Source organism: Ovis aries, chromosome 13 (genome assembly GCF_016772045.2).
Source record: "Ovis aries strain OAR_USU_Benz2616 breed Rambouillet chromosome 13, ARS-UI_Ramb_v3.0, whole genome shotgun sequence".
Classification (NCBI taxonomy): Eukaryota; Metazoa; Chordata; class Mammalia; order Artiodactyla; family Bovidae; genus Ovis; species Ovis aries.
In genome coordinates this window covers 76,184,614-76,210,787 of record NC_056066.1, presented here as the reverse complement: position 1 = coordinate 76,210,787, position 26,174 = coordinate 76,184,614, and the positions used below count along the sequence as shown (strand labels likewise).

The following is a 26,174-nucleotide window of genomic DNA, read 5'->3' as shown; positions in this document are numbered from 1 at the left end:
GGTCGCAAAGAGTCAGACACGACTCGGCAACTAAACAACAACTGATGTTGCTGTTTAGGGCACATCAGTCCCCAAGTAACAGTCATTTAAGGATAATGATTCCTCTCTCATTTGACGGTTTGGCATCACAGCCCCGAGGTGATATGGCACACAGGATTCTTACCCAGGCCCCTATCACCTTGCTGCACTGCCCTGGGGAACTAGCCTTGTCCAAAATGACTGCGCGTCCGCATCCAGCCAGCCAGCAGGAAATAGAAGATCCAGGGGAAGCGCGCCCGCCTCCTGTAGGGCCTTCACGAGAACTCACACACCTCGCCCGTCCACCAAAAGTTGGTCCTGGCCACATCTCCCCGCGAGTGAGGCTGAGCCTGTCGGCTCCGTCCTGGCAGCCTTGTGCCAGCTAGCAGTTGGGTTCATGAAGAAGGAGCACACGGGCACTGGGCAACACAACAGATGCTGTGACATCTCATCGGCAGGGCCTGAGTCTCCATCCACAGCACACCTCTCCTCCTCTTACTCGGCCCGTCGCATTCATTCACGGAGCACCAGAAGCTCGTTTGCACGTATGTGCCCTGTTGTAAACGGTGTACATTCTCTCCCAGGGGAGAGGAAGAAAGGGAGCTGATGAGCGCCAAGGGCAGAGGAAAGGTTGCTGCAGAGAGTTGCGCACGGTGTGTCCCCTTTTTAAACTGAGTGCATGCTCGGTTGCGTCTGACTCTTGGCAGCCCCAGGGACTGTAGCCCACCGGGCTCCTCTGTCCATGGGATTTTTCAGGCAAAAATACTGGAGTGGGTTGCCATTTCCTCCTCCAGGGACTCTCCCTGACCCAGGGATCGAACGAGAGTCTCCCGCACTGGCAGGCAGATTCTTTACTAGTGATTGGAAAATAATTGGGCTGAACCTGCTTGAAGGATCCCCTGCAAACCAGCTCCCCACCCTATCAGGTGGGAGGCGCCCCCATCTTCAGTGACTGGGGTCACGGCCCTGCCAAGATGCAGGACGAGGTAGTAGCCAAAAGCCGGGCTGGAGATGACCACCTAGGTTTCAGTCTCAGCTCTGCCACCTGGGGCGGCCATAGGGGACTTCATCGCTCTGTGCCTCAGTTTCTCCAGCTGGTTTGCCAACAGTTTCTGTCCCCCAACTGTAAAATGGGGACAGAAATATTACCTGCCTTGTTGGGTTGTTGCAGAAGGCCATCACTGTCCAACTCAATGGTTTTCAAAGTGTGCCCCAGGAACCCTGGGCGCCAAACCATTTTCATGATAATACCAAGACATCATTTCCCTTTTAACATGCATTTTCTTCATGTGTACAGTGAATGCGATGGGTACACAGCAGACCCGCCACCGTCTAAAAAGGGTATGAAAAGACTCCCCCTCCTTTCTGTGCGAGGTTGGGTTTTTCATGGAACAAAACCAGAACAGCAAATTACAGTACATCAACTGCAGAAGTAGCTGTGGGAACCCACGTGTCTTCTGTTAAACCGACCCTCAAAGAACCCTTAAAGGGCTTCCCTGATAGCTCAGATGGTAAAGAATCCACCTGCAATGTGGGAGACCTGGATTTGATCCCTGGCTTGGGAAGATCCGCTGGAGAAGGGAAAGGCTACCCACTCCAGTATTCTGGCCTGGAGAATTCCATGGACTGTATAGTCCACAGGATCGCAAAAAGTCGGACATGACTGAGCGACTTTCACTTTCAAAGAGATTTGCAAAACTTTAAAAACAGTCCAGCTCTTCTTGCTAATGTTATTTTGTTGGGGGAAAATATGTTTATTTGTAATTTTGAAATATATATACCAACAAGCAGAGAAGGCAATGGCACCCCACTCCAGTACTCTTGCCTGGAAAATCCCATGGGCAGAGGAGCCTGGTAGCCTGGAGTCCATGGGGTTGCGAAGAGTCGGACACAACTGAGCGACTTCCCTTTCACTTTTCACTTTCATGCATTAGAGAAGGAAATGGCAACCCACTCCAGTGTTCTTGCCTGGAGAATGCCAGGGAAGAGGGAGCCTGGTGGGCTGCCATCTATGGGGTCGCACAGAGTCGGACATGACTGAAGTGACTTAGCAGCAGCAGCAGCATACCAACAAGTAGGTTTATTATTACTATTTTTACATGAATGTGTGTGTTTTTAACTTCTCAGTGTTAATTTCTAGTATGAGTATGATAACTATCACCCAGTATAACCAATGTGAACGAATTCTCATCCTCAGTAGCTCTTAAGACTCTGAAGGGACACTGATGTGACTACTGTTGACAAACACAGGCCTGGGGACCTTCTTCAGTTTTGCAAAGCACCCCACAGGGAAGCCCTGCTCCATGCAGATGAAAGAGATCCCAGGTCAACCCATCAGATGCCACAAATCAAAAAGAAAGACAATGGTCTAACGACTCCATCTGCTGTTCTGCTCAAAGACAGTGCAACCTGGGCACCGGGCAACAGGAATCCACTAGCCTCTCAGCTGGACAAGATTCCCGGAGGCCTCCCCTCCCCCAGGCATTCACTGGTTCCATCAATTCATCATTCACTCCACGAATGTTCACTGATGCCTTCGTGCTTGGCAGACTCAGTTCTCAACATAGAGACATGGTGAGAACAAGGCAGGCAGAAACCCCTGCCCTCATGGAACAGGTGTTCTAGTTGGGTGAGCAGGTAGGAAAAGCCAGAGGACAAATTTGTCAGGTGGTGCTAAGTACCATGGAGAGACAGAGTCAGGAGAAGGGGCAGAGCCGGAGTAGGGAGAGGCCATCTCAGTAGGATGTTTGGACACCTACCAGAAGGTAACCCGGGAGCAGTTCGCCTGGAAAAGGGGAGGAATTGGTCCATGCAGGCATCTGAAAACAATGCTTCCTTCAAAGGGGACAGCAGGGGCAAAGTCCCTGAGGCAGAAATGAGCTTCCGGGGGCTGGGAGGATAGGAGGAGGCCTCCACAGTGGGAGCAGGATGGGCCAAGGCCAAGGGGAGAGGCGGGGTCAGGGAGGGGGCAGAAGGCATATCACGTGGGACCTTGTGGGCCATGACAAGGACTCTGAGTCTTAGTTCAAGGGTGACGCGGAGCTGTTGAAGGGTTTGGAGCAGAACCAGGGCCCGGCCTGTGATTTAACAGAACCCTTCTGGCAACAGCAGCGGTTGGATGGGAAGGTTGGAGCTTGGAGGTTAGATGGGAGAGGCATTGGGACCGGGGAGGAGGCCCCAGCAAGGTCCAGGCAAGAGAAGGTGGTGCCTAGGACCACGCTGGTCCCAAAGAGATGATGTGGGAGGCGCTCAGTGCTGAGTGTGTTTGGAATATGGAGCCTCTGTGATGTATCATCAGTGTGTGTATCAGTGAAGGGGAGAGGGCAGCTGGAGACCCCGGGGGTGTGGCCGCAGCGGCTGGCATTTACCAGAAGGTGGGATGAGAGGCGATTTTAGGGGAACCAACCAAAGCTCCTGTTTGAGATGCCTTTTGGCACCAAATGAACTGACCCGGAAGGAAAAAATTTTTAAGTTTTGTTAACCGTCCAAAGGATACATAAAAATGGCCAAACGTTATCATCTCATTGAGAGACGGATAAACACATGAAGTACACTGGACCCAGATAAGTTTGTTTTGTTCACCGTTTCACCCTCAGACACAGAACAGTATAAAGGAGATGTTCAATAACTACTTATCTAATTTTTTTTTAATGGCAAAAACATATGAAAGAGACACAGGCCAATTGGAATTTGGAAGAAGTCATGAAGGGTGAAGAACCATTTGCGTTTTCCCAAACTCCTCGTGTGTGAAACGGGGTGGTTTGTCCTGGGAAAGATGGACTTTTCCAGGCTTCTAATTCATTTTTCACTGACCTTTCTGAATCGCTCTGGCAAACGTTGTTTGTTGTCATTGGCTCAGCTCTGCTCTCCCGCCCTTCTCTGCTATCATGTCATGCTCAGACGGTCTCTTTGTGCAGCATAAACATCCTTCCCCGAGCTCATTACTGGAGTCTCCAAGGAACCTTGTCATTTTCCAAGATGCTGTAGAATCTGCTTCCTAACAACTATTTTTGTTTCTCCAGGGACCTGAGTTCTCATCCTCCCACCCCCATAAAGGAAAGTGAGCTATATTTTGGGAACTCACAGTTCCTTTTTTTGGAGTGTGCCCCCTCTGCCAGACATGAATTCATTGCTGCTGCTGCCCCCATTTTATACACGAGGTCACTGAGGCTCAGAGAGGAACACTCACTTGCCCGAGGAGGCAGGGCTCAAACTCTGGCCCTTAGGATTCTGGAGAAAATTTAAAAAAAAAAAAAAAAAACCTCTTCAAAGCCACACTGCACCCCAGTCTCCGCCACCAAGAGACCCACACAACCTCTGAAACTGTAGCCAGCACAGAGTTCCTCCGTCTCAGCACCACTGATGTTTTGGAGGCAGATCGCTGTTTGTGGTGGGGCGGTCCTATGCACCGGTGGGTATTTAGCAGCATCCCTGGCCTCCACCCGCTGGATGTCAGCTGTGTGCGTCTCCCTTAGTGGTGACAAACAGAAATGACTGCAGACATTGCCAGTGTCCTCCCTGGAGGAGGGCAGATCGCCCCAGCTGGTCTGATATGCATTCCCCATGCTCTGTACATGGGCTAACATCACCAGCCCCTCCGTGTAGCCTTTTTCCACCATGCAGCATTCTCTCCTAGCCAATGCTGTGATAGAAATCCCTTCTAATAAAACCTGTCAGTTCAGTTCAGTCACTCAGTCGTGTCCGACTCTTTGCGAACCCATGAATCGCAGCACACCAGGCCTCCCTGTCCGTCACCAACTCCCGGAGTTCACTCAGACTCATGTCCATCGAGTCAGTGATGCCATCCAGCCATCTCATCCTCTGTCGTCCCCTTCTCCTCCTGCCCCCAATCCCTCCCAGCATCAGAGTCTTTTCTAATGAGTCAACTCTTCGCATGAGGTGGCCAACGTACTGGAGTTTCAGCTTTAGCATCAGTCCTTCCAAAGAAATCCCAGGGCTGATCTCCTTCAGAATGGACTGGTTGGATCTCCTTGCAGTCCAAGGGACTCTCAAGAGTCTTCTCCAACACCACGGTTCAAAAGCATCAATTCTTCGGCGCTCAGCCTTCTTCACAGTCCAACTCTCACATCCATTCATGACCACTGGAAAAACCATAGCCTTGACTAGACGGACCTTAGTCAGCAAAGTAATGTAAAATCTGTAGCTGCTGCTTTTCCAGCCCTCCTAGGAAGGATGTGAGGTTTAAGACACTGGATGGGGCAGCCTTACCCTGCCTGACCCGTGGGCCCTTCCCAAGTCCACTGACCCAGGCACCCTGTCAGAAGCTGTCACCGTGTGCCCATGCTTAGCCAGATACCGGGCTGGGGCTGCAGCACCCAGAAACGGCCCCTGCCTTGTGGACCCAGCGTGCCTGGGGAGATGATGATAAACAGGGCAACAAACACACCTACAGGATAATCTCAGCACCGAGTGCCATGGAGAAGATAGAGAGTATGGCGAGAGGGATGGGTGACCTTGCACAGCCATCAGAGACACCTCCTCCGGGTGAGGTGACATCTGATCTGAGATGTCACAGTGAGAAGGAGCCAGTCCGTGTGAGAAGGAAGGAGGCTAGGATCTGAGGCAGAAAAGAGCAGGTGCAAGTGTCCTGAGATGCAGTAAGTTCAAAGCGTTTTAAGGAGCGAAAGGTCGGGAGTGTTCAGAACAGAGTGGACAGTGGGGCGAGTGATGGGAGATGCAGAAGGTTGTAGGATGGGTCGGGGAGTCACTAGAGCAAAACGACTAGGATCTTGGGTTCAGAAGGGTCCTCTGGACACTTGGGGGTGTCTGGGTTAGAGGCACCGAGTCCAGGTGGAGGCTGCTTCCTCTGTGTGCAAAGAAATGAGGATGGAGGAGCAAGATGCGTTTCTCCTTTTGGACTAAATCACCCTGAAGGCCTTGCCTCTTTCATCTGGATTCCCAAGCACTGCATCTGAGGATTCAGATTGCAGCTCTTGAGCCACTATCTCATGGAGGGTGTTACAGAAATCCAACCCTTTTTTCTACCTTTGAGTCTCCTAGCTCAAGATTCAAAATCCCAGGGCAGAGTCAGATTGACCAACCTCAGCCATACTCCTGCCCTTTGAGTGGGAAGAAACATTTTGATGGACCCTTGGGATCTTTGTATTTAAGAGGAATCAGTGGCTGTGGCTTTTTAGGGGTCACCTAAAAGAAAAAAAGAGTGTGTGTGTGTGTATTCGTGCAAATGTATAGATATCGGTCCATTGGCTCCAAATTATGAGGGAAACTACCCAATCAAAATGAGTAAATATTTAATGAGATGTTTATATTCGAATGTAAATAATGAAGTGTAGCATGATCAACCAGTCCACTCCGGAATATTTTGATTCTTAGTTATTTATCGATTATCTCTAATGTAGGATGTGGGTGGAGATGGTGTGGGCTGAATGTGTGTTCAGAGGCTCCAATGCCCTTGAAATAGCCTCGTCGACAGTTCCACCCTGATGGCCCGCCGTGGGGGAGGCGAGGGCCCTGAAGGCGGGTCAGTCTCTCTTGCTGCCACTTGCCAGGTACTTAGGACATTCCAGGGACTATTTTCTGTTCCATGCACATGTTGGTTTTCCCCAACTCCACATGACCGCAGGCAGTGGCTTAACTGTTATCCTTGTCCACTGAGGCACAGTGGGGTGAAGTCACTTGCTGGAGGTGAGTGTTAGGAAGTAGCAGACGAGACAGTCTGGCTGCAGAGATGCCCCTGGGCTGCTTGTCTATATCACCCCCATGTCACCCCCAATGAAGGGGAATGGCCACCTGGAGGCGCAGAACAGTGGTGCCCCCTCTTTGGCTCAGTCTGACCCACTCTCCAGCGCAGAGAATGACCCCGGATGCCTATTTCACTCCAGCTGCCCAAACCCTCCATCTCCCCCGAATCCAAAGTGATGCCTCCGTCTACACTCCTGCGCCAGACTCACCGCCAGCTCACTTCAGTCTCCGGTCGCCGCGAGACACAGCTTTTACAGACCACAAATGCGATCATTACGAGGCAATTTCAGTTAGATTTGGGGCTGGGAGAGATAACAGAAGGGCCTGGTTCTCCCATCAGACTCTGAATGGTTCCCCAGCAGCACTTAACTCAGACAAATGCAGAAAGCAGCAGCCAGCAGGGGAAGCGGGCCCTCAGCTTTGCAACCAGAGCTGCCTGCCCGGGCCTGCAGGACAGGAGAGAGCGCTGGGGAAGGACATGGGGAGTAAGAATCCCCTCTAAGCGGGGAGGAGGAGGGTCTGGCTTCTGACCTCTGTCTCTGCAGGGCCTCCCTTAGACACGGTATTAACAGAGCAAGAGGGGATGGGTGCATTGGCGCTAATCCAAGTGTAACATTTAGTGGGCACTTGTTTCTAGGCACTGTACACATATGAGTTCTCACCACCACCCACCATGTAGATACTTGTTGTTGTCCCTGTTTTATAAATGGAAAGGCAGAGGGATGGAGAGAAACGACTTGCTCAAGATCACGCAGCTTTCAATGTTGCAAAGTACCTCTGAGTCCCTTTAACATCCCTTCCTCTGAGACATCCTCGTCCTTGTCGTTTACATCCAGGTTACGTTTGCCTTCATCTGGCCACCTATCCGGAGTGCCCCACACTGTGAGTGTCCACATCCCCACAGTCTGATCCACTTCTGTGATTCCATTGACATTCAACTCAGGGTTTCAATTTCAGCGTTTTAACCCTTTGTTTAGTGGCTGCACGCTGGCCTCTGGTGGCCAGCTTTCTCCTTTTGATAATCCACTTTTGTAAAATGTCTTACAGCTGTGTCTCTGGGAGACACGGAGGCAACACGACCACATGCATCGCTATCTGTGCGTGAACTCAGGGGTGGGCGGCGGGCAGTCACTGACAGACTTTGCAGGAAGTGATGTGACCGATCATGATGAGCATCTGTTATTTACACAGCGGTTTTCGGACAGAGGAGCTCGCGGTGAGGTTTGAAGTTCGTACTTCACGTAGTTACGGTTACTAGGCTGCCGTAACTGCGTTTGAACCACGCTGTGGGGCACTGCGTTTCTTGTTTTGCTGTTGGAGTATAGTTGCTTTACAATGGTGTGTTTCTGCTGGACAACAAAGTGAATCAGCTGTATGTGCACATATATGCCCGCCCTCTGGAGCCTCCGTCCCACCCCTCTAGGTCATCACAGAGCACCAGGCTGAGCTCCCTGGGCTGTCCAGCAGCTTCCCGCTAGTTATCTAGTTTACACATGGTAGTGTATATATGTCGATCCTAATCTCCCAGCTCATCCCACCTTCCCGTTGGCGGACCCTTGTGTCCACGTGTTCACTCCCTATGTCTGCCTCTCTCTTCCTGCCCTGGAAATAGGTTCTTCAGTACCGTTTTTCTAGATTCCACATAGATGCATTCATATATGGTATTGTTTCTCTCTTTCTGACTTACGACTGTATGACGTTAAGTCTAGGCCTAGGTCTAGTCTAGGTCTATCGACATCTCTACAGGTGACACAGTGTTGTTCCTTTTCATGGCTTAGTAATGTTCCGTTGCATGTACGTACCGCATTTGTGCATATCAGGACCACGCATGCACACGGACAGCCTGTGACCGGCTGCTCCTGTCCGGTTGTCGTGCCAGCCTCTTTGCTGTGTTCCTTCACACTGTGGGGCCTCCACCATCCTGGCCCAGTTCAGAGCCTGCTTCTGCTGAACTGGCATTCTTCTTCCAAGTCACTGCAGCCCTGTTTTAAATCCCAGAGGGTCCTTCACCCCACACAGGGAATTTTGCTTTACACCAAGTGTTAGAAAACTTTTCCCGCAGGGCCAGATAGTAAATATTTAGGACTTGCAGCCACATGGTCTCCATTCAGCAATCCCACTCTGCCATTGTAGTGTGCCAGCAGCCATAATAATACTAAACAAATGGGCGCGGCTGTGTTCCAACGAAACTATTTACAAGAACAGGTGGCAGGCCTGATGCGGTTTGCCAAAACCCTGCTCTGTACTAAGCATCTCATTGTCTTTTCCTTGGGCCTTTTAACTGCTGGGGAAAGACCTCAACCGGAAAGGAATTAAGCAAACAAAAAAACAACAAAAATGGAGTGGTAGGACTTATTAGTTGACCTTACTTGGGATTTCTCAACCTTGGCACTGCTGATGTGTTGGGCCAGATAATTCTTTTTCCTGGAGAGCTGTCCTGTGAATTATAGGATATTTACCAGCATCCTTGACCCCTACCCACTTGATGCCGTTTGTGACAACTAATAAGGTACCCACTGTCCAGTGTCCCCTAATGTTGGGAAACACGACATAACTGAAAACGCTAGCATTAAAGGTGACTTCAGGTAAGAGTGGACTCAGGGACTCGAACAAGGATATTCCTCTCTCCACCTCTCTCTCTTTCCATCTCTCACCTCTGATGCTTTCTTCCATGTTGCTTCACCTTCAAACAGACTCCCCCCTTCTTAGTAGCAAGATGGCTGCTGGCAGTTTCAAGCTTATATCCCACCAGCTTCAAGCTCCATGAAAGAAAAACTTAGCTCCTTCCCACTAGCACCCTAAAATCCCAGGTCTGACTCTCATTGGCCGAACTTGGGTCACATGCGCATCCCTGAACCAATGGCAATAGCCAGGGGAATGTAGCGCTCTGATTGGTCAGACTGAGATTATGCAGGCAGCCGCTGTGTATTTACATAAGGAAGTGGTGCGACCCAAAGAATCACAGCGCAAAACTGAAGTCTCTGTTGCCAGGTGTAAATTTGTACCCAGGAGCCAGCAAGTGCGCTGTCCTTTCTATTGATGCCAGCCCTACGTCCTAGGGGCAGCCCTCAGCTGGCACATGGTCAGTGATCTTTCCTGGCCTGGCGTTTAATCCTCATAATCTGCTTGCCAAGTTGTTCCACCCCTTCACCAGCTCCCAGTTTGGTCTTCCTTTTACACCATCCTAGCAGTGAAGGCTCAGCGACTTCAGACTCCAACCGTGACTCGGTCTGCATTTTTAATCTTGATGTTAATTCTAGCTCATTCTCCAGCCCATATCTCCCAGCCTCAGAGCCCCAGGGCCCACACTAATTCGCTTCTCCCACCTGAACTGGTGCTGGAATAGCCATTTAAAACACTGCCTTGGGGAAATCTAATCAAATGAGAACAAAATCTAATTTGGCATTAAAAGCCTTTGACTGAAGCCCTGTTTTCTAGGGCCTTGTGGAGGCTGAATAATAAAGTCTGGAGTTTTTAAAGGTTGGAGGTTAGAGAGAGATGTGAAAGAGGAGATTCTAACAGAGGAAATAGCCCTGGATGTGTTGACACCTGTAGCATTGGACCATAATAGGCAGGGGTGGGCTTCCAAAGTCATCCCTCCTCCCACCACCCAAGAAATATTTATCCCACCAGCTGAGCCAAGAATTTAGGCTCTTTAGCATTCCAAGTTGCACATTCATCAGAAAGACCTTGGCCCAGGTCTTCAGGGACAAACCAGTAGGAACATAAGCCGGGGACTGGGGAGATCTGGGAGGCACCCTAGGTCCCCCAGCGGGGAGTCACTGAACCTCCTTTTCTGGACTTTCATTCACTCTTCTGCAAACCAAGAGAGTGAAGTTCAGTGCTTCTTAAATGACTTGTCCTGGGTTCCTTTCAAAATATGTCAAAAGCTGTGGACTTTTTCCGGAAAAATGCACACAAAGTGCGAGATCTGGCATCTGATATCTCGGAGGATGCGTGCTCCCGAGCTTGTTCCTGCCTTAGGACCTTTGCACTTGCTGTGCTCTTGGCCTGGAGCATTTTCCTTGTATTCCTGTCTTCTCTCTCATTCTCATCGTTCCTCCAAGAGCCCTCCCCTGAGTACCCTGCCCAGGGACACCTCCCATGGTCCGTCTCTGGCCATTCTGTTGCGTCATCGTCCCTTATTTTCCTCATCACTGTTGTCACCAACATCACTCTCTGCACTTGTCACAGTCACCCCACAGACGCACAGAATGTGAGCTCCGCGAGGCCAGGGAGCCTGTGGCTCTTCTTTGCTGCCATGTTTCCAGTGGTGCGGACAGCTCCAGCTCCTTAGGTGTTTAATAAATAGTTGTTAAATGAATATATTGATTTTTACATGCCAGGACACTGATTCTATCATTCACTTAATATTTTCTCTCAATTGTTTTACTCTTTTTACTTCACTTTGTTTCAAAAGAAAACATTTACATCACCAACAATATTGTTTGTCATGACAAAGTGTTGGTCTTATTAAAGTCCCCTTCTTCCTTGTTGAAATTTTGAACCAAATGAGGAATAAAATTAAGGAGTCAGCAGATGGATGTTAAAATAGCGCTTGGAGGAATCTGATAAAGGCCAGGTTTGAGGACCTGGCTTCCCTCTGAGGGCAGCTGGGCTTCCTGATGCTAAACTCCAGAGTCAGACAGACTTCTCACTGAGCCAAGCCCCCTGAGCTAGCATTGCCTGAAGGTAACTCACTCCTTACAGAAGGCAAAGGAAGGATTGGGTTTTGCATATCCAGTTTGTCCCTTCAAACCCACCAGACATATGTGCTTAGGGTCAGCAGACTGCAGTCCATGAGCCAGATCCGGTCCTCTTTCTGCCTTTGTAAATAAAGTTTTATTGAAACAGAGCCACACTCAATTGTCTATGACTGTTTCATGCAATAGCAGGGTTGAATAGCTGCAATACGGACTATCTGGCCCTGGAAGCCTAAAATATTTACTCTCTGGACTTTTACAGGAAGGTTTGCTGCCCCTAGGGGCAGTCTTCCTAGAGGAGGAGGAACAGGAAAGCATGGAGAGAGGCTGGCCATGTTAGCAGAGTAGAGCTCCCCAATTATGGAAATAAAATCAGAAGTGGGGAGTAAGGTCATTGAGACTCTGCAGATCTTGTTTCCTGGGCTGTACCTGGTCTCCAGGTACTTTCTCAGCTCTCACAGATTGGTTCTTTTACTGGCGGGAAGGAGAGGCTGAGAGTTGGGTGGAGTTATTTTAAATCAGGGTTTTCTTCCAACTCCAAGCTATTGACACTGGGCGCCAGGTGATTCTCTGTGGGAGGGGCCGTCCTGAGCTCTGTCAAATGCTTAGCAGCCTCCCTGGCCTCCAGCCACTGGAAGCCACCTGCGCCCGCCTTCCCAGGTTGTGATAAGCTTGAGATGCCTGCAGACCCTGCCGTGTCTAAGGGGCAAAGCTGCCCCAGCTCGGTCACTGCTTTACAGGGCGGAGGCAGTGAGCCTCTAGAAGGGGACGTTCTGGAGAAAGAGGCTCCAGCCTTCAGCTCACCTGATACTTTCCAGCTGCCTCTTACCTCCAGCTGGCAGTTCAGTCTTTGATGCCCCAACACCCAGCCGGGACGTGCAGTCACTGTTAAACTGGGCACCCATCACCTGCTTACCTTTCCCTCTGTAAAGATTGGGTGTTACTCAGGACTCAGAGCTGGGGCAGCCAGTTTTCCAGCCCCCAGCAGCCCGGGGCTTCTTTCCGGTCATTTCTGCACCGTCTTCCCGTGTGAAGGGAGGCTCCACCTTACCTTCCAGATCACTGGGGGTCCTCACTTCGTGTTTCCACCGCCTCCTCATGCCAGCATCTTTCTAGGAGGCAGTTCATCACTCCTTCCTCAGGAGCACTCCCTTCCTGGTTCTATGTGCAGGGGTGGGGATCTAATGGAAACACTTCCCTTTGCCTTGTGCCTGGGGGGATGTGGGGATCTGGTGTTTGTGGATGAGCAGGAATCTTCCTACCTCTGGGCAGTGCCAGCCACCTGCCAGGCCTCCAGGGAAACCCCAGAGAGGGCTCTGCTGCATGGCATCTTCTCCTGGCCTAGCCCCTCTCCTCTGAGCCAACAGGACTCAAGCGGGCCTCCATGCTCTCTGGAAGTTCTAAGTGGATGGCCACATCTTACCTCTGCTGGCATCGTAGCCCAGCCCCTGCCCACTTCTCCCTCCTGTTGTTCAGTCACTAAGTCGTGTCAGTCTCTGTGACCCCACGGACTGCAGCACACCAGGTCTCCCTGTCCTTCACCATCTCCTGGAGCTTGCTCAAACTCATGTCCATTGAGTCAGTGATGCCATCCAACCATCTCATCCTCTGCTGCCCCTCTTCTTCTCCTGCCCTGTCTTTCCCAGCATCAGGGTCTTTTCCAGTGGTCGGTTCTTCACATCAAGTGGCCATAGTATTGAAGCTTCAGCATCAGTCCTTCCCATGAATATTCAGGGTTGATTTTCTTTAGGATTGACTGGTTGGATCTCCTTACTGTCCAAGGGACTCTCAAGAGTCTCCTCTAGCACCACAGGTCAAAAGCATCAGTTCTTCAGCGCTCATCTCCGTCTGTCTCTTCTCATCTTAGGCTCTGAACTGACACCCACTGGACACTCACTGGTTTGCCAGGAACAGCACTCAGCACCCAGCTTGCAGGATCTCTATAAATCCCTTCCATGACCCGAGCTCTCGGCAGTGGTTCTGAGTGTCTCGGAGCCCCGGTGTTCTCATCCGGAAGAGAGGGCTGGCCTGGTACCTCTGCTTCTGGAAAAACTCTCACAGATTTGTCCATTGCTAAAAAAAAAAAAAATGGCCTTATAGGTCATAATTATTTAAAATTGTCCTTGCTTATTGAGGAAGATACAAAGAACCAAAAATATCTCGAAAACCTTGTGTCACCTCACTGCCCACAGAGAGTTTGGGGTATGTCCCAGTCTGGATGAATTAGGGTAAATTTTGTTTAAGTGAGCCCTGCTGGTGGTGGGGAGCAGGCATGCCGAGACATGCCATGCTGTAAACACCCAGCCCCGTGGAGTTTCACCAGCTGAACCACCCGTGTCCCAGCAACAGAACAAGACCATCATTACCCAAGAAGTCCCTTTCCATCCACCTTTCCCCCACATCCAGCAATGACCACTGCTTTTCTTCCCAGAGCCATAGACTCCTTTTGCCTGGCTTTGAACTTGATGTAAAGGGGATCATGCAGTGATACGATTATATCTGGCTTATTTCTCTTAACACTGGTTGTTGTAACTCATCCCTGTTAGTAAGCGTGGCACTAGTGTTTTCCTCGTTTCTATACATACTCGGGTATATAAACATACATTGTGTTTCTCTAGTCTTCTTTTTAAATTGTAGTTATTTGTTTGTTTGTTGTTCATGGCAGCACAGGGTCCTCGTTGCTACGGGCTTTCTCTCGTTGCGGTGAGTGGGGGCTACTCTCGCATCGCGCACAGGCTTCTCATTGCGTGGCTTCTCCTGCTGAGAAGCACAGGCTGTCAAGCACAAGGGCTTGGTTGCCTCACGGCATGTGGGGTCTTCCCAGACTGGGGATCGAGCGCGTGTCCCCTGCACTAGCAGTTGGATTTTTAACCAGCACCAGGGTGGTCCTGTTTCCCCACTCATGCACAGATGGATGTCTGTTTTCTTTCTAGTTATTTGCTATCATGAATAGTGCTGCTGTGAGCCTGGAACTTTGGGTGAACATATGAATGCGTTTCTGCTGAATGAACACCCAGGATTCAAATGGCTGGGGCAGAAGCTATGACTATGATCAAGTTTAACAGATACTAGCAAACAGTTTTCTTTCTGTGCCGGGATCGCTCTGCACATCCGCCGGCAGTGTGTGAGAACTCCAGATGCTCCACGTCCCCACCAACGACTGGCCTTGGTCCATTTTTTTTTTTATTGTTAGCCCTTCTAGTCACTGAGTCGTAGATAAAATCCAAGGGGATCCGTAAACCTGAGTGGTAAAAATCTAGACTCTTGTTTTCACTGACACTCGACATTTGCTTCAATTAGGGATGTAGGCCTCTAACTGTGGCATGTCGGCAGAATCCATAACTTGTCATCTGTAGAAATCACCGATATTTCAGTATTCCATTGCAGTTGCTGTAGATATTGCAAAGTAAAATATTCTCCCTCAGGACTTCCCTGGTAGTGCAGTGGCTGAGACTCCACACGGTTCAATCCCTGGTCGGGGAACTAGATCTCACATGCTGCAACTAAAGATTCCACGTGCTACAGCTAAGACCCAGTGCAGCCGAATAAAGAGATATTTTTACAAAACTGTTCTCACTCATCACTACTTTGAAATGATCACTTTTTACAAGGCCTTGCATTTAGCATCTTCATTTTGTTTTTAAGGACCCATTACTCTATGGCAAACTCTAATACTTTGATAACTGATTTTCCAAAACAGTTGATTTTCTCTGCAGTCCTGTGTATTTTACTTTCTGCATGCGAGAACATTGGAGAACGGGGTCTCGGACTGCACTTGCTGGCGAGGGGCTCCGTGGTTCAGGGGGCAGTGCTGTCTCCATGTCCTGGCCTGGCATGGTTTGGAAATTTCTGTTGAGTGGTGGCAGGAGAAGGCTTTTGCTCTCTGCAACCTCACGTGGCTTCCTGGTGCCTCTCCCCTCCAGCTTTCTTCGGGAAGTACCTTAATGAATACAACGGCTCCTACGTGCCGCCAGGCTGGAAGGAATGGGTCGGCCTCCTCAAAAACTCCCGCTTTTATAACTACACGCTGTGTCGGAATGGAGTGAAGGAGAAACACGGCTTTGACTACTCCAAGGTGAGTCCCCCTTCCTGGCTGGGGCGGCAGTGGGGCTCAGCCCTGGGGATCGGGACACGGAGGCCCAACTGCCTGGGTTCAGATCGTGATGCTTAAACATGAGACTTCGACAGCTTGCTGACAACCTCTGCTTCAGTTCCTTCATTTCTCAAATAATAGTCTCTGTTCCTAAGAGTGCTGTTTTATTTTTCATTTTTTGTAAATCAAAGTATAGTTGATTTAAGACTTCCCAGATGGCTCCTGCCAAGCAGGAGATGCAGGTTCAATCCCTGGATTGGAAAGATCCCCTGGAGAAGGAAATGGCAGCCCACACCGGTATTCTTGTCTGGGAAATCCCATGGACAGAGGAGCCTGGTGGGCTAAGTCCAGAGGGTTGCACAGAGTTGGACACAACTTAGCGACTGAACAACAAGAGGGGTAGTTGATTTACAATATTGCAATTAGTTTCAATGATACAGCAAAGTGATGCAGTTACGTTTTCCAGATTATTTTTCATTATATGTCATTTCAAAGTATTGACTATAATTCCCTGTGGCATACAGTAAATTTCTGTTGCTTACCTATTTTATGTGGCGTGTTTATTAATCCCATGCTCCTAATTTATCCTTCCCCCCCCCCATCCTTTCCCCTTTGATAACTATAGGTTTGTTTTCTATGTCTGTGGGTCTTTTTCTGTCTTCTAATATAGATTCATTTGTATTACTTTTTAGATTCCACATAAAATAGTATCATATAATATGAATATTTGTCTTCCTCTGACTTACTTCACTAAGTAAGTAAGGTCCATCTGTGTGGTTGCAAATGGCAATATTAGAGGGTTGGGTTTTTTCAACTGAAATATATTTGACATATAACACTGTGTGAATTTAACATGTACAACATGTTGGTTCAGTGCACTCATGTAATGCAGTGTGCGCGGTCATGTCAGCTAAAGCTTTATCATGTTGCAGAAGTATCTTTTCCTTTTGGGGGGGGAAATAATTAAGACCTAGTCTCTTGGCAAGTCTAGTGTCTATAATACAATTGTTGCTATAGTACAGTTGTTGTTCGTGTCCGACTCTTTGTGGCCCATGGACTATAGCACACCAGGCTCCTCTGTCCTCCACTATCTCCCAGGTTTTGCTCAAATTCATTATAATCCAGTACTGTTGCCCATCATCACTGTGCTATGCATGAGATCTCCAGAACCTCCTCATTCACTAGCTGTAAGTGTGCCCCCTTAAACAGCATCTCCCCAGTTCTCCCATCCCTCAGCCCCTGGGAGAACCCATTCGACTTTCTGTTTTTATGAGTTCACCTCTTTCGGACTCCATGTATATTTTGTAATATCGCACAATATTTGTCTTGCTCTGATTGACTTCAGTCACTTAGCATAATTTCCATGTTGTTGCAGATAGCCAGGATTTCCTTCTTTCTCGTGATGGAATAATATTCCTCTGTGTGTGTGTGTGTGTGTGTGTGTACACACCACATCGTCTCTATCCACTCATCATTGAGGACACTCAGGTTGTTTGCATACCCAGGCTGCTGGGACTAATGCTGCTATACACAGGAGAGCGCAGATATCCCTTCAAGATCCGGTTTTCACTTCCTTTGGATAAACACCCCGAAGTGGAATCCCCAGATCATAGAGCAGTTCTATTTTTAACTTTTTGAGGAACCTCCTTGCTGTCTTCTGTAGTAGCTGCATCAATTTACATTCCACCAGCAGTCCACAGAGCTTCCCTTTCCTCCACATCCCCACCGACACTTGTCATGTCTTGTCTTTCTGATGCTCACCATTCTAACAGGCACCAGGTGATATGAGAGCCTTATTTTACAACATTTTGCCAAGGCAGAAATTTGTTATAGAAAGCGTGCACAGAGAACATACAGTTTAATGACTTTTCACGAACTGAATGGATGCACGTAACCAGCATTCACGTAGGTCAAGCAGCGATGATGCTACCAGCCCCAGAAGGCCCCCTCGTGTAACTCCTTCCATCAGCCACCCCTCCTACAAGGACTTCTGTCGCTCAGACTTCCAGCGTTGTAGATTAGTTCTGTATCCAGCTTCTTTTGCTTAATACTTTGCTGAAATCCACCCATGTTCTTACTCATGAGTGTCGCTCCTCCATCGTATCGTATTCTATAGCTTAACCTACTCCTTCCCCATATGTATCTGTGTTAGGCGCTCAGTCGTGTCTGACTCTTTGCAACCCCATGGACTATAGCCTGCCAGGCTCCTCTGTCCATGGGATTCTCCTGGCAAGAATACTAGAGTGGGTTGCCATTTCCTTCTCCAGGGGATCTTCCCAACCCAGGGATTAAACCCGTGTCTCCTGCATTGCAGGCAGATTCTTTCCCATCTGAGCCACCAGAGAAACCCCTAGGTCATTCCTAGGCCATACTTTTGCCAGTTCTGGTTTGTTGAACTGCGATCAGGTAAGGTACATGGATCCTAGGTGGACAGCTCAGGAAATTTTCACACGTGTGCATCTGTGTAACTGCCACCGAGGTCAAATTATAGAACAGTGCCAACCCCCAGAAGGCTCCCTCATACACCGTTCCAGTCAGAAGTGTATAGTGGTATTTCATGGTTGTTTTTTTTTCCACAAAGGCTTTTGAAGCTCACAGGAGTTAATAATACGTGTAGAGTAATAGAGAAGACCACTGCACATAGTAAACGCCAGAATATATTAGTTCAGATCAAGACACAAAACTTCCTCTGCAAAGGGCCAAATACTAAATACTTAAGACTTTACAAGCTATAGTCTCCATTGCAACTGCTCAAGTCCACCCTTGCAGTCCAAAAGCAGCTGTAGATGATACATAAACAGATAAACCTGGCTGTGTTTCAATAAAACTTTATTTAAAAAAAAACAGGCAAGAGGCCTGACTTAGCCAGTGGGCTGTAGCTTCCTGATCTCTGGCTTAAATAATGATGATGGTGGTGATGATGACAGGAAGGAGAAGAGACTAATACTGATGGTTCATCCAAACTTATCATTAAAAAAAAAAATCATCTGGTGACTAGCAAATATTCCTGCCATCTCAGCAGCCAAAATACACTCTATCCCACTTCCCTTCTGGAGATACCAGCACATTTGGGGAGCCCTCCCAGCTTTGACAGGTAATCACCACCCATGTGTGCAAGCCTGACCAGGCCCTGAGTGGCAGAAACCACACATGGCATCACCTGGGCAGTGCCTCTCCAGACCCCGTGTCTCACTCTGCACGTAGTAGGCCTGTCTCCATGACCTCCCCAGAGCAAATTCATCCTAAAGTCCTGGTTGGGGGTGTTTAGCCAGTCTGCTGGACTCCTTGGAAATAAAGCATAGTCTCACAGGGCTGAACACACCTTTTCTCTCCTCCCAGCCTCAGTGCAGGCAGATTCTTCAAATACCCAGAAAAGTCCACTCCCTCCTTGTTAACATTCCTCGCCATGTCCGCCCTGGTCTCAGCACAGCCCAATAATGAAGTTATCCAGGGGACCCCACCCCCTTGGCTGCTCTCTCACCCGTCTCCTGCCATCCACGCATCTCAGCCTGAGAATGAGAGGCAACCCCCTGACAAAGGTGGGAGAGTTCCTGGGACCCCAGTTACCGGAGACCTGGAAACAGAGAGGGATGGGGGGCCCTCGGGGGTCAGAGCTGGCTCAGGTCCAGGGTTTGGCTCACAAGGGTAGCAGTGGGTGGCAGGAGCACCAGGAGGGAACAGGAGCGAGCACGGAGTTTCCAGCCACAGCAGAGCTGGGGAGCGAGGACCCATGACTCTGGGAGGTCGGAGCATCGTTGCCAAGGCTAACCCTGGGCGCCCTGGCAGAGGCCCAGGGAAGGAAGAAACCAGCAGTCCTTCCCAAGTGCCCCTCAGAAGGCCCTCTGAGGACTCTGCCCTAATCCCTGATCCCGAAGGCGGGCAGATGCCACCAAAAGGGGTCCTCATAGCAGAGCGGAAAGAGAGAGGCAGCGTTGATGAGAAAAGAATGATGTATAAAGCAAGCCGAATGGTCAAAGAGGGCAGGAGAATGCAGAACAGGTAGCGGAAGGGAGACAGGAGTGACCAGGTGGGGAGAGGGGAGGGTCCAGGTGGTGGGAGGCTCTGCAGAAACGGTGGTTGCCGTGAACTTGAGTGCAGCCACCATTTGCACTTTCTCTCTGTTCCAGAGAAGCCTCCCTCCTATGCAGAGGCGCTTAGCCCAGCTGTTGGCTGCAAATGTGTCATTGAAGGAAATCAACCAAGAAAGCCCACTAATGCGGGAAATGACGAAATGACTGAGAGGGGTTGGTGTCTAAAGCCATCAGAGAAGCTTAGGATGTAAGGACTGGTGGAAAAGCAAGCTGCAGGACTCTTCCGGGTCCCTAGTCCGATGTCACCTTCCTAGACCACCCTGTGTACTGGGCATCTCCCCACCCCGACCCCACCCCCCATCACCATGGGTGTGCCACACTTGTGTATATCACGGATTCATCTGTTAACTGTCCTCCTATTTGAACACAAGGCTCATGAAGGCAGGAGTGTTCGTCTTGTCCACTGCTGTGTTTCTTGGATGAATGGAAGTGCGCAGTATGATAGGATTCATGTAAAAAGATGCATAAAGCGACTGTAACATACGTAAGAACACATCAGGAAAGATACTTCTTTCTCAGAAGGAGACTAAAGAGGCCAAGGTTGGAAGTGGAGATGAGAGCTTATCAAAGGGAACTTCAGCTTTGTTTGTAATGTTTCAATTTTCACAAGGAAAATGCTTGATTCCTGAGGAATAATGGCTAACCCTCCTTTAGAGGGTATCACACACCAGATACCGCTGGAATCATTGTATATGAATTAACCCATGCATTTCTCACCAGACCCTGTGAGCGATTTGCTGTTAATTTTCCTAATCACTAGATGAGAAAACTGAGGCCCAGAGAGGTGAAGAAACCAAGCCACACAGCTGGAAGGGGAATGCTCCCTGGTGGTTTAGACAGTAAAGAATCTGCCTGCGATGCAGAGACCCAGTTCAGTCCCTGGGGTGGGCAGATATCCTGAAGAAAGAAATAGCTACCCACTGGAGAATTTGATTCTTGTGGTCCATGGGTCTCAAAGAGTCAGACACGACTGAGTAACTAACATTTTCACTTTCAGGATTCAAACCCAGGCCATCAGGCTTCAAAATCCATTCTTAAAACTAGAGTTCTTGGGTCAAGCCCAGCCTGCCAACTGTTTTGCTACAACCCTGAGCTTAGAATGGTTTTTCCGTGTCTACTTAGCTGGAAAAAATAAAAAGAACAGCGATTTTCATGACCCATGAATATTATATGAAATTCAGATTTTAGTGTGCGTGGATAGAGTTTTACTGCAGCCTAGACATGCCCATTCATTTCTGCCGTTGCTGCTTTTCAGCTGTAATGGCAGTGATGAGTGATTGTAACTGAGACTTCTGGCCTATGAAGCCTCAAATATTTATCATCTGGCCTTTTACAGAAAACGTTTGTTAAGACCTGATGTAAACCACCATCTACTCCTCCCAGTAATATTTTTGTTTGTCGGGGGACAAAAGATGGACCAGACCAAAAAACACAAAGGCCTGGGTTCTAACTCTGAATGAATTGCTTATTAGTTTGGTGGCCTTGGTTTTCCTATCTGTGAAATGGGCATGGTGTCCACTTCACAAAGTTGCTATGAAGGTCAGTGGAACAAAGGTCTGATAACGATAAGAGCCAGTGTCCCTTGTGGGTTCCCCTGGTACCAGGCTCGTGGCTAAATGCAATATTCGCTTGTCAAGTTTGTGTGAAGTCACCATCTGAAGGGACTGGTATTAGACCCATTTTTGAAATGCAGCTATAGCAGCAGCTTGTTAATTTATATCATATAGAAGGAAATTATTTTTATGTAATGTTCTACAGGGCCCCCTTTATAAGACCCTTTTTTACTCCCCAAAATGTTTCAAGGGAAAATGCATGAAGTAACGAGTGACTTTCTCCCCTCTCTCCCCTTATCTTGCTCCCCAATTAGCACTTAGGGATCTGTCCTTCTGAATTTTTCTCTAAATGCTCAGAAGCATATGAAGGTAGGGGTTTGGTTTCTCCTCTCCGCCCTACTCCTCCCACAAAAAAATATAAATAAATAAACTTTTCTGAAGTTTGACTCTGTAGTTTGCTCTTTCCCTTAAGAGTATATCTGGGACGATGGTCCACCTCGGTCACTATAGACCTCCTTCCCTTTTCGTGTCTGCCCAGCACTGCACAGTATGAAAGCGGCCCAGGGTCATTAGTCATCACCCCACTGCTGGTCACTGTGGTGCAGTGACCATCCTATACACAGAGACGTAGTGCACGAGCGTCCCTGGAGCTGTGTGCCTCTAGAGGTGTAGGAACCCAGGGAGTATGTATGCATTTCGTACAGGGTACAATGGGAGAAGAGTAGAAACTATAGCCATTTCTTCACCTTTTTTTCCTGTAAAATAATGTCTCTTTTTGAAAGTTATCATTTTGGACAGAGCTGCTTCCTAGGAAGCAGAGGGTAAATGTTTAAGAATTCATTCCCTTCCAAGGAAATCAGCAGCTAAGGATTTACCAAGTTCAGGAAGAACTTAAATCTCAACTTCTTTGCTGAGCTTTTAAAGCCCTCATTTCCTGTCCATAACGTTCCCACTCCTCCATCCTCCTGCCTGCTTATCTAAGTGGCTCTCACTGTTCTGGAGCCGCTACTGCATGCCTGTGTTTGTGGCAGGATTTGCTTGTCCCTGCTGACTGTTCATCCTCTTTCTATTCCTTGAACACAAGCCACGCTTGTTCCTGCCTCAGAGCCCTTGCATTTGCTGTCCCCTCTGCCTGAAACACTTCCTCCAGATCGGTGATTCTCACTCCTGGCTGCACATTGGAGTCCCCTGGGGAGATTAAAGTCCAGTGCCCAGGCTGAACCACAGAGCAGCTAAACCAGAAGGCCCAGACATCAGTAAAGCTCCCCTAAGGATTCCAGCAAGCAGCTGAGAGTGAACTCCAATGATGGAGCTCTTCCCACGCCCAGTTCCCTCTTGCCGCTCAGGTCTCAGCTCGAGTGTCACCTCCTCAGAGAGGCCCTCCCTGATTGCCCCAGCTCCCAATTACTTTTTGCCACATCTTGTCTTATTTCCTCCTTCTGTCACTCCTCATCACTATCTTGACTCTTTGGTTATATGTTCGTCTGCTCCTGCCCCCAGGACAGACCCTTCAGCATTGCAAGCATGTATGCACCCTCCACAATGGGATCCCTGCTGCTGCTGCTGCTGCTGCTGCTGCTGCTGCTGCTGCTGCTGCTGCTGCTGCTGCTAAGTCGCTTCAGTCCCTAGGGCCTTGAAAAGACTTCAGGCTTAGGGACCAAGACTCAGGAGGCCCGACTGCCAACATTTATCAGCTGTGTGACATTGGGCGATTCACTTAACTTCATTTTCCTGTTCTGGAAAACAGGGCTGATCATCACACCTACTTTCTAGGACTATGTAAGAATTAACAAGCTAATACATGTAAACCCAAAAGAGTTCCTGGCACGCCGTAAGCACTCAGTAGTGTTATTATTTTAATACCTGTCATGAATGAATGACAAATTGCAATTCCTCTCCCATCCTCCCTAACCCCTCCTCAGGGTTTTTCCTCCGCTGTGAGGTGTTATCATTTGACACTCCCTGTTCTGCTTGCCTCCTTACTGTCTGGATTCCCTGTTTCACTTCATCACTCACTGCATGTCTGCCCCTAGACCAGCAGCTCCAGGAGGGCAAGGATTGTCTGTTTTGGTCACTTTTGCATGTTCAGCACAGATGCCCAGCTTCTCACACCTTCTCCTGTCTCTCCCCGGCCCCCAGGACTACCTGACGGACCTGATCACCAACGACAGCGTGAGCTTCTTCCGCACGTCCAAGAAGATGTACCCGCACAGGCCTGTGCTCATGGTCATCAGCCACGCAGCCCCCCACGGTCCTGAGGACTCAGCCCCCCAGTACTCCAGCCTCTTTCCTAATGCATCTCAGCACATGTAAGTGTCAGGGCACTGCCTCCCCTCCAGAGCTACTGGGTAGCACAAAGGCGGGAGGGTCAGGCTCGGTCACAATGATGTAATGATGGAGACAAGGCTGCCTCTTCTCTCTAATCCTCCTGGTTTAAAGAACCCAGGAGCACACAGCTGATCTCTGGAGAACTGGAATACAGATCCAGTAATAACAACCCAAAGCATGCGACCGGAGTGGTTAACGTGGGGCCCACATCCTCTCACCGAGATCTGTGCCTAGAACTGCCTTTCGGGTGTGTACGCCTGTGCCATAGGTTTCCTTCCAAGCCTGTGTGTTTCATTTTGCACATTTTAAGCATTCTTTTGAGAAGGGGTCTGTAGCTTCATCAGGCTACTAATATGTCTACAGCCTGTATAAGCTATTGACTCCATGGCAGACTCTGTTCTAAGCCCTGTGCTGGTGGTTTAGTTGCTAAGTCGTGTACGACTCTTGGGACCCCCTGGACTGTCTGTCCATGGGATTTCCCAGGCAGTAATACTGGAGTGGGTCGCCATTTCCTTCTCCAGGGGATCTTCTGCACTGAATCCCTGAATATTCCCAGTGACCCTTGATGTATGAGTTATCTATTGCTGCATGACAAGTTATCCTGAAATTGAACCACTTAGAACACCAGTGTGTAGCATCTCACAGTATCTGTGAGTCACGAATCTGGGGGCTACCTGTCTGGTTCTGGCTCAGGGTCTCCAGAGGATATAATCAAGATGTCAGCTGGGGTGCCACCACCTGAGGCTTGCCTGGGCTCACACACAGGGCTGCCTCTGACCTAGGGCCAACGCAGTCTTTTATAACCTGATCTCAAAAGGACACACCATCTCTACCATACTCTACTCATCACACGGACCAGTGGGCGGGGGCTACTCACGGTAGAATTGGGGGCCGTTGAGGGCTGTCTTGGAGGCTGCCTGTCAGGGAGGTGAGGTAAGTTCCCTAAGGTTACACAGCTGGTAAATGGCAGAGCTCAGATTCACATCCGGCCCCCATTCCTGCCTGCCGTCTCTCTGCCCACCTCTCCAGTCCTCCTTCTTCCAGCAGGCTAGAAAATCTTTCTGGAATCTTCTGCATTCCTCTGCCTCAAACCACCTCCTGCTCAGCCATGATGCTCAGCAAACCTTCTCTCTGACATTGGGGTGACAAGAGCAGGGCAGTTTGGAGCCCGCCTGAATATTCCAGGTGTTTAAGTTTCCTTACAACCAGAATGCATCGCCCTCCTCGCCCCGCTCGCTGTGATTCCTTTCTGACAGCACCCAGAGTGGCTCCTGGGGGGTGAGGCAGCGTGTCCGCCGACCCCCTGGTCTTTGGGAAGCAGGGTTGGACAGGTGAGGAAGAGCCACATCCCAGGACAGCAGCACCGCCTCTCCGCAAAGCTGGCCTGGGGACCCCACCCACGCGCTCCTCCCGCTTGGGAGGCCAGCCTGCCGCCCCCAGCCTCTGCAGAGGGAGTATGAGGCCAGCTCGGTGCTGCCAACGGGATGGGGTGGGGAGAAGGTTCTCTTGGCTTCTGCAGTGTCTCCTCTAAAAGGGGTGCTGGCCCCCCCACCAGCAGCCCTGGAGTTTCGTGATGAGGTTGCTTGACATAGCCTGCTCATTTATTTTCCCTTTGAAATGAAAATTATAGATCTTGAACATGAGCACCGCCTACTATTACTTACCCAGAGCGCCCCCCGCACCTTATTAGGAGTGTGTTTGGAAGGCTCTCTTATCTCTGGGGTATAATCATTTTCAAAACAAACCTCCAGACCAGAAAGTTCTGCAGCTGGGATGTTTAATTACAACAGTCAGGGGGCAGAGGAGGGGCCAGAGCCCTCAGGTCGGAGTTCCAGATCTTTTCGTCACGAGGCCCCTGTCAGAGACTCTCACCCCTTCAAGCCTGCGTCACATTCTCTGCTGGGCTTTGGGTTCTGGCAAATGCTGCTCATTGCGATGCGGTCCCACTGCACCTGCCCAGGGCCCCATCCACCCTCCCCAGCTTCGTACATACAGAGACGCACACAGACACACACAAACACACACACAGATACAGACACAAATATACAAATAGATACACACAGATGTACACACAAACTGGGCTTCCCTGGTGGCTCAGATGGTAAAGAATCTGCCTGCAATGCAGGAGACCAGGTTCCGTCCCTGGGTTGGGAAGATCCCCTGGAAAAGGGGATGGCAACCCACTGCAGTATTCTTACCTGGAGAATCCCATGGACAGGGGAGCCTGGTGGGCTAAAGTCCACAGACTTGCAGAGAGTCCGACACAACTGAGCGACTGAAACATTCACATACACAAATACACCAATGCGCACACAAACACAGATACACAGAACACACAGATACACAAAGACACACAGATTACACAGATACACAGACATGTACACACAGGCCCGTATACAGACACACACACACAGATACACAAATATACACAGAAACAGACACCCGAACACACAGATACAAAGATCTAAGCACATATACACACACACAGATACACAAAAACACACACACACAGACGCACATAAACACAGATGCAAACACAGACACACAAAACATGCAAATACACCACCATACAGGCATGCAGGTACAGAGACAGGCGCACACACACAGACACACACACGCAGCCAGAGCTTCCTCGGAGTGTGGCATCTGACCGGGTCACGGGCCT

At 49.4% G+C, this 26,174-nt stretch overlaps 1 protein-coding gene across 11 annotated transcripts in view; it reads left to right on the top strand.

Moving 5' to 3' along the window:
• The window catches only part of SULF2 (sulfatase 2), a 124,616-nt gene that overhangs the window by 67,709 nt on the left and 30,733 nt on the right, over window positions 1-26,174 (top strand). For all 11 annotated transcript variants that reach the window (XM_060397816.1, XM_042230246.2, XM_042230245.2 and 8 more), the window contains exons 4-5: window positions 15,368-15,519; window positions 23,321-23,490. In XM_060397816.1, coding sequence (XP_060253799.1) covers window positions 15,368-15,519; window positions 23,321-23,490 — 322 coding nt within the window. The remainder of the gene's footprint in view (window positions 1-15,367; window positions 15,520-23,320; window positions 23,491-26,174) is intronic.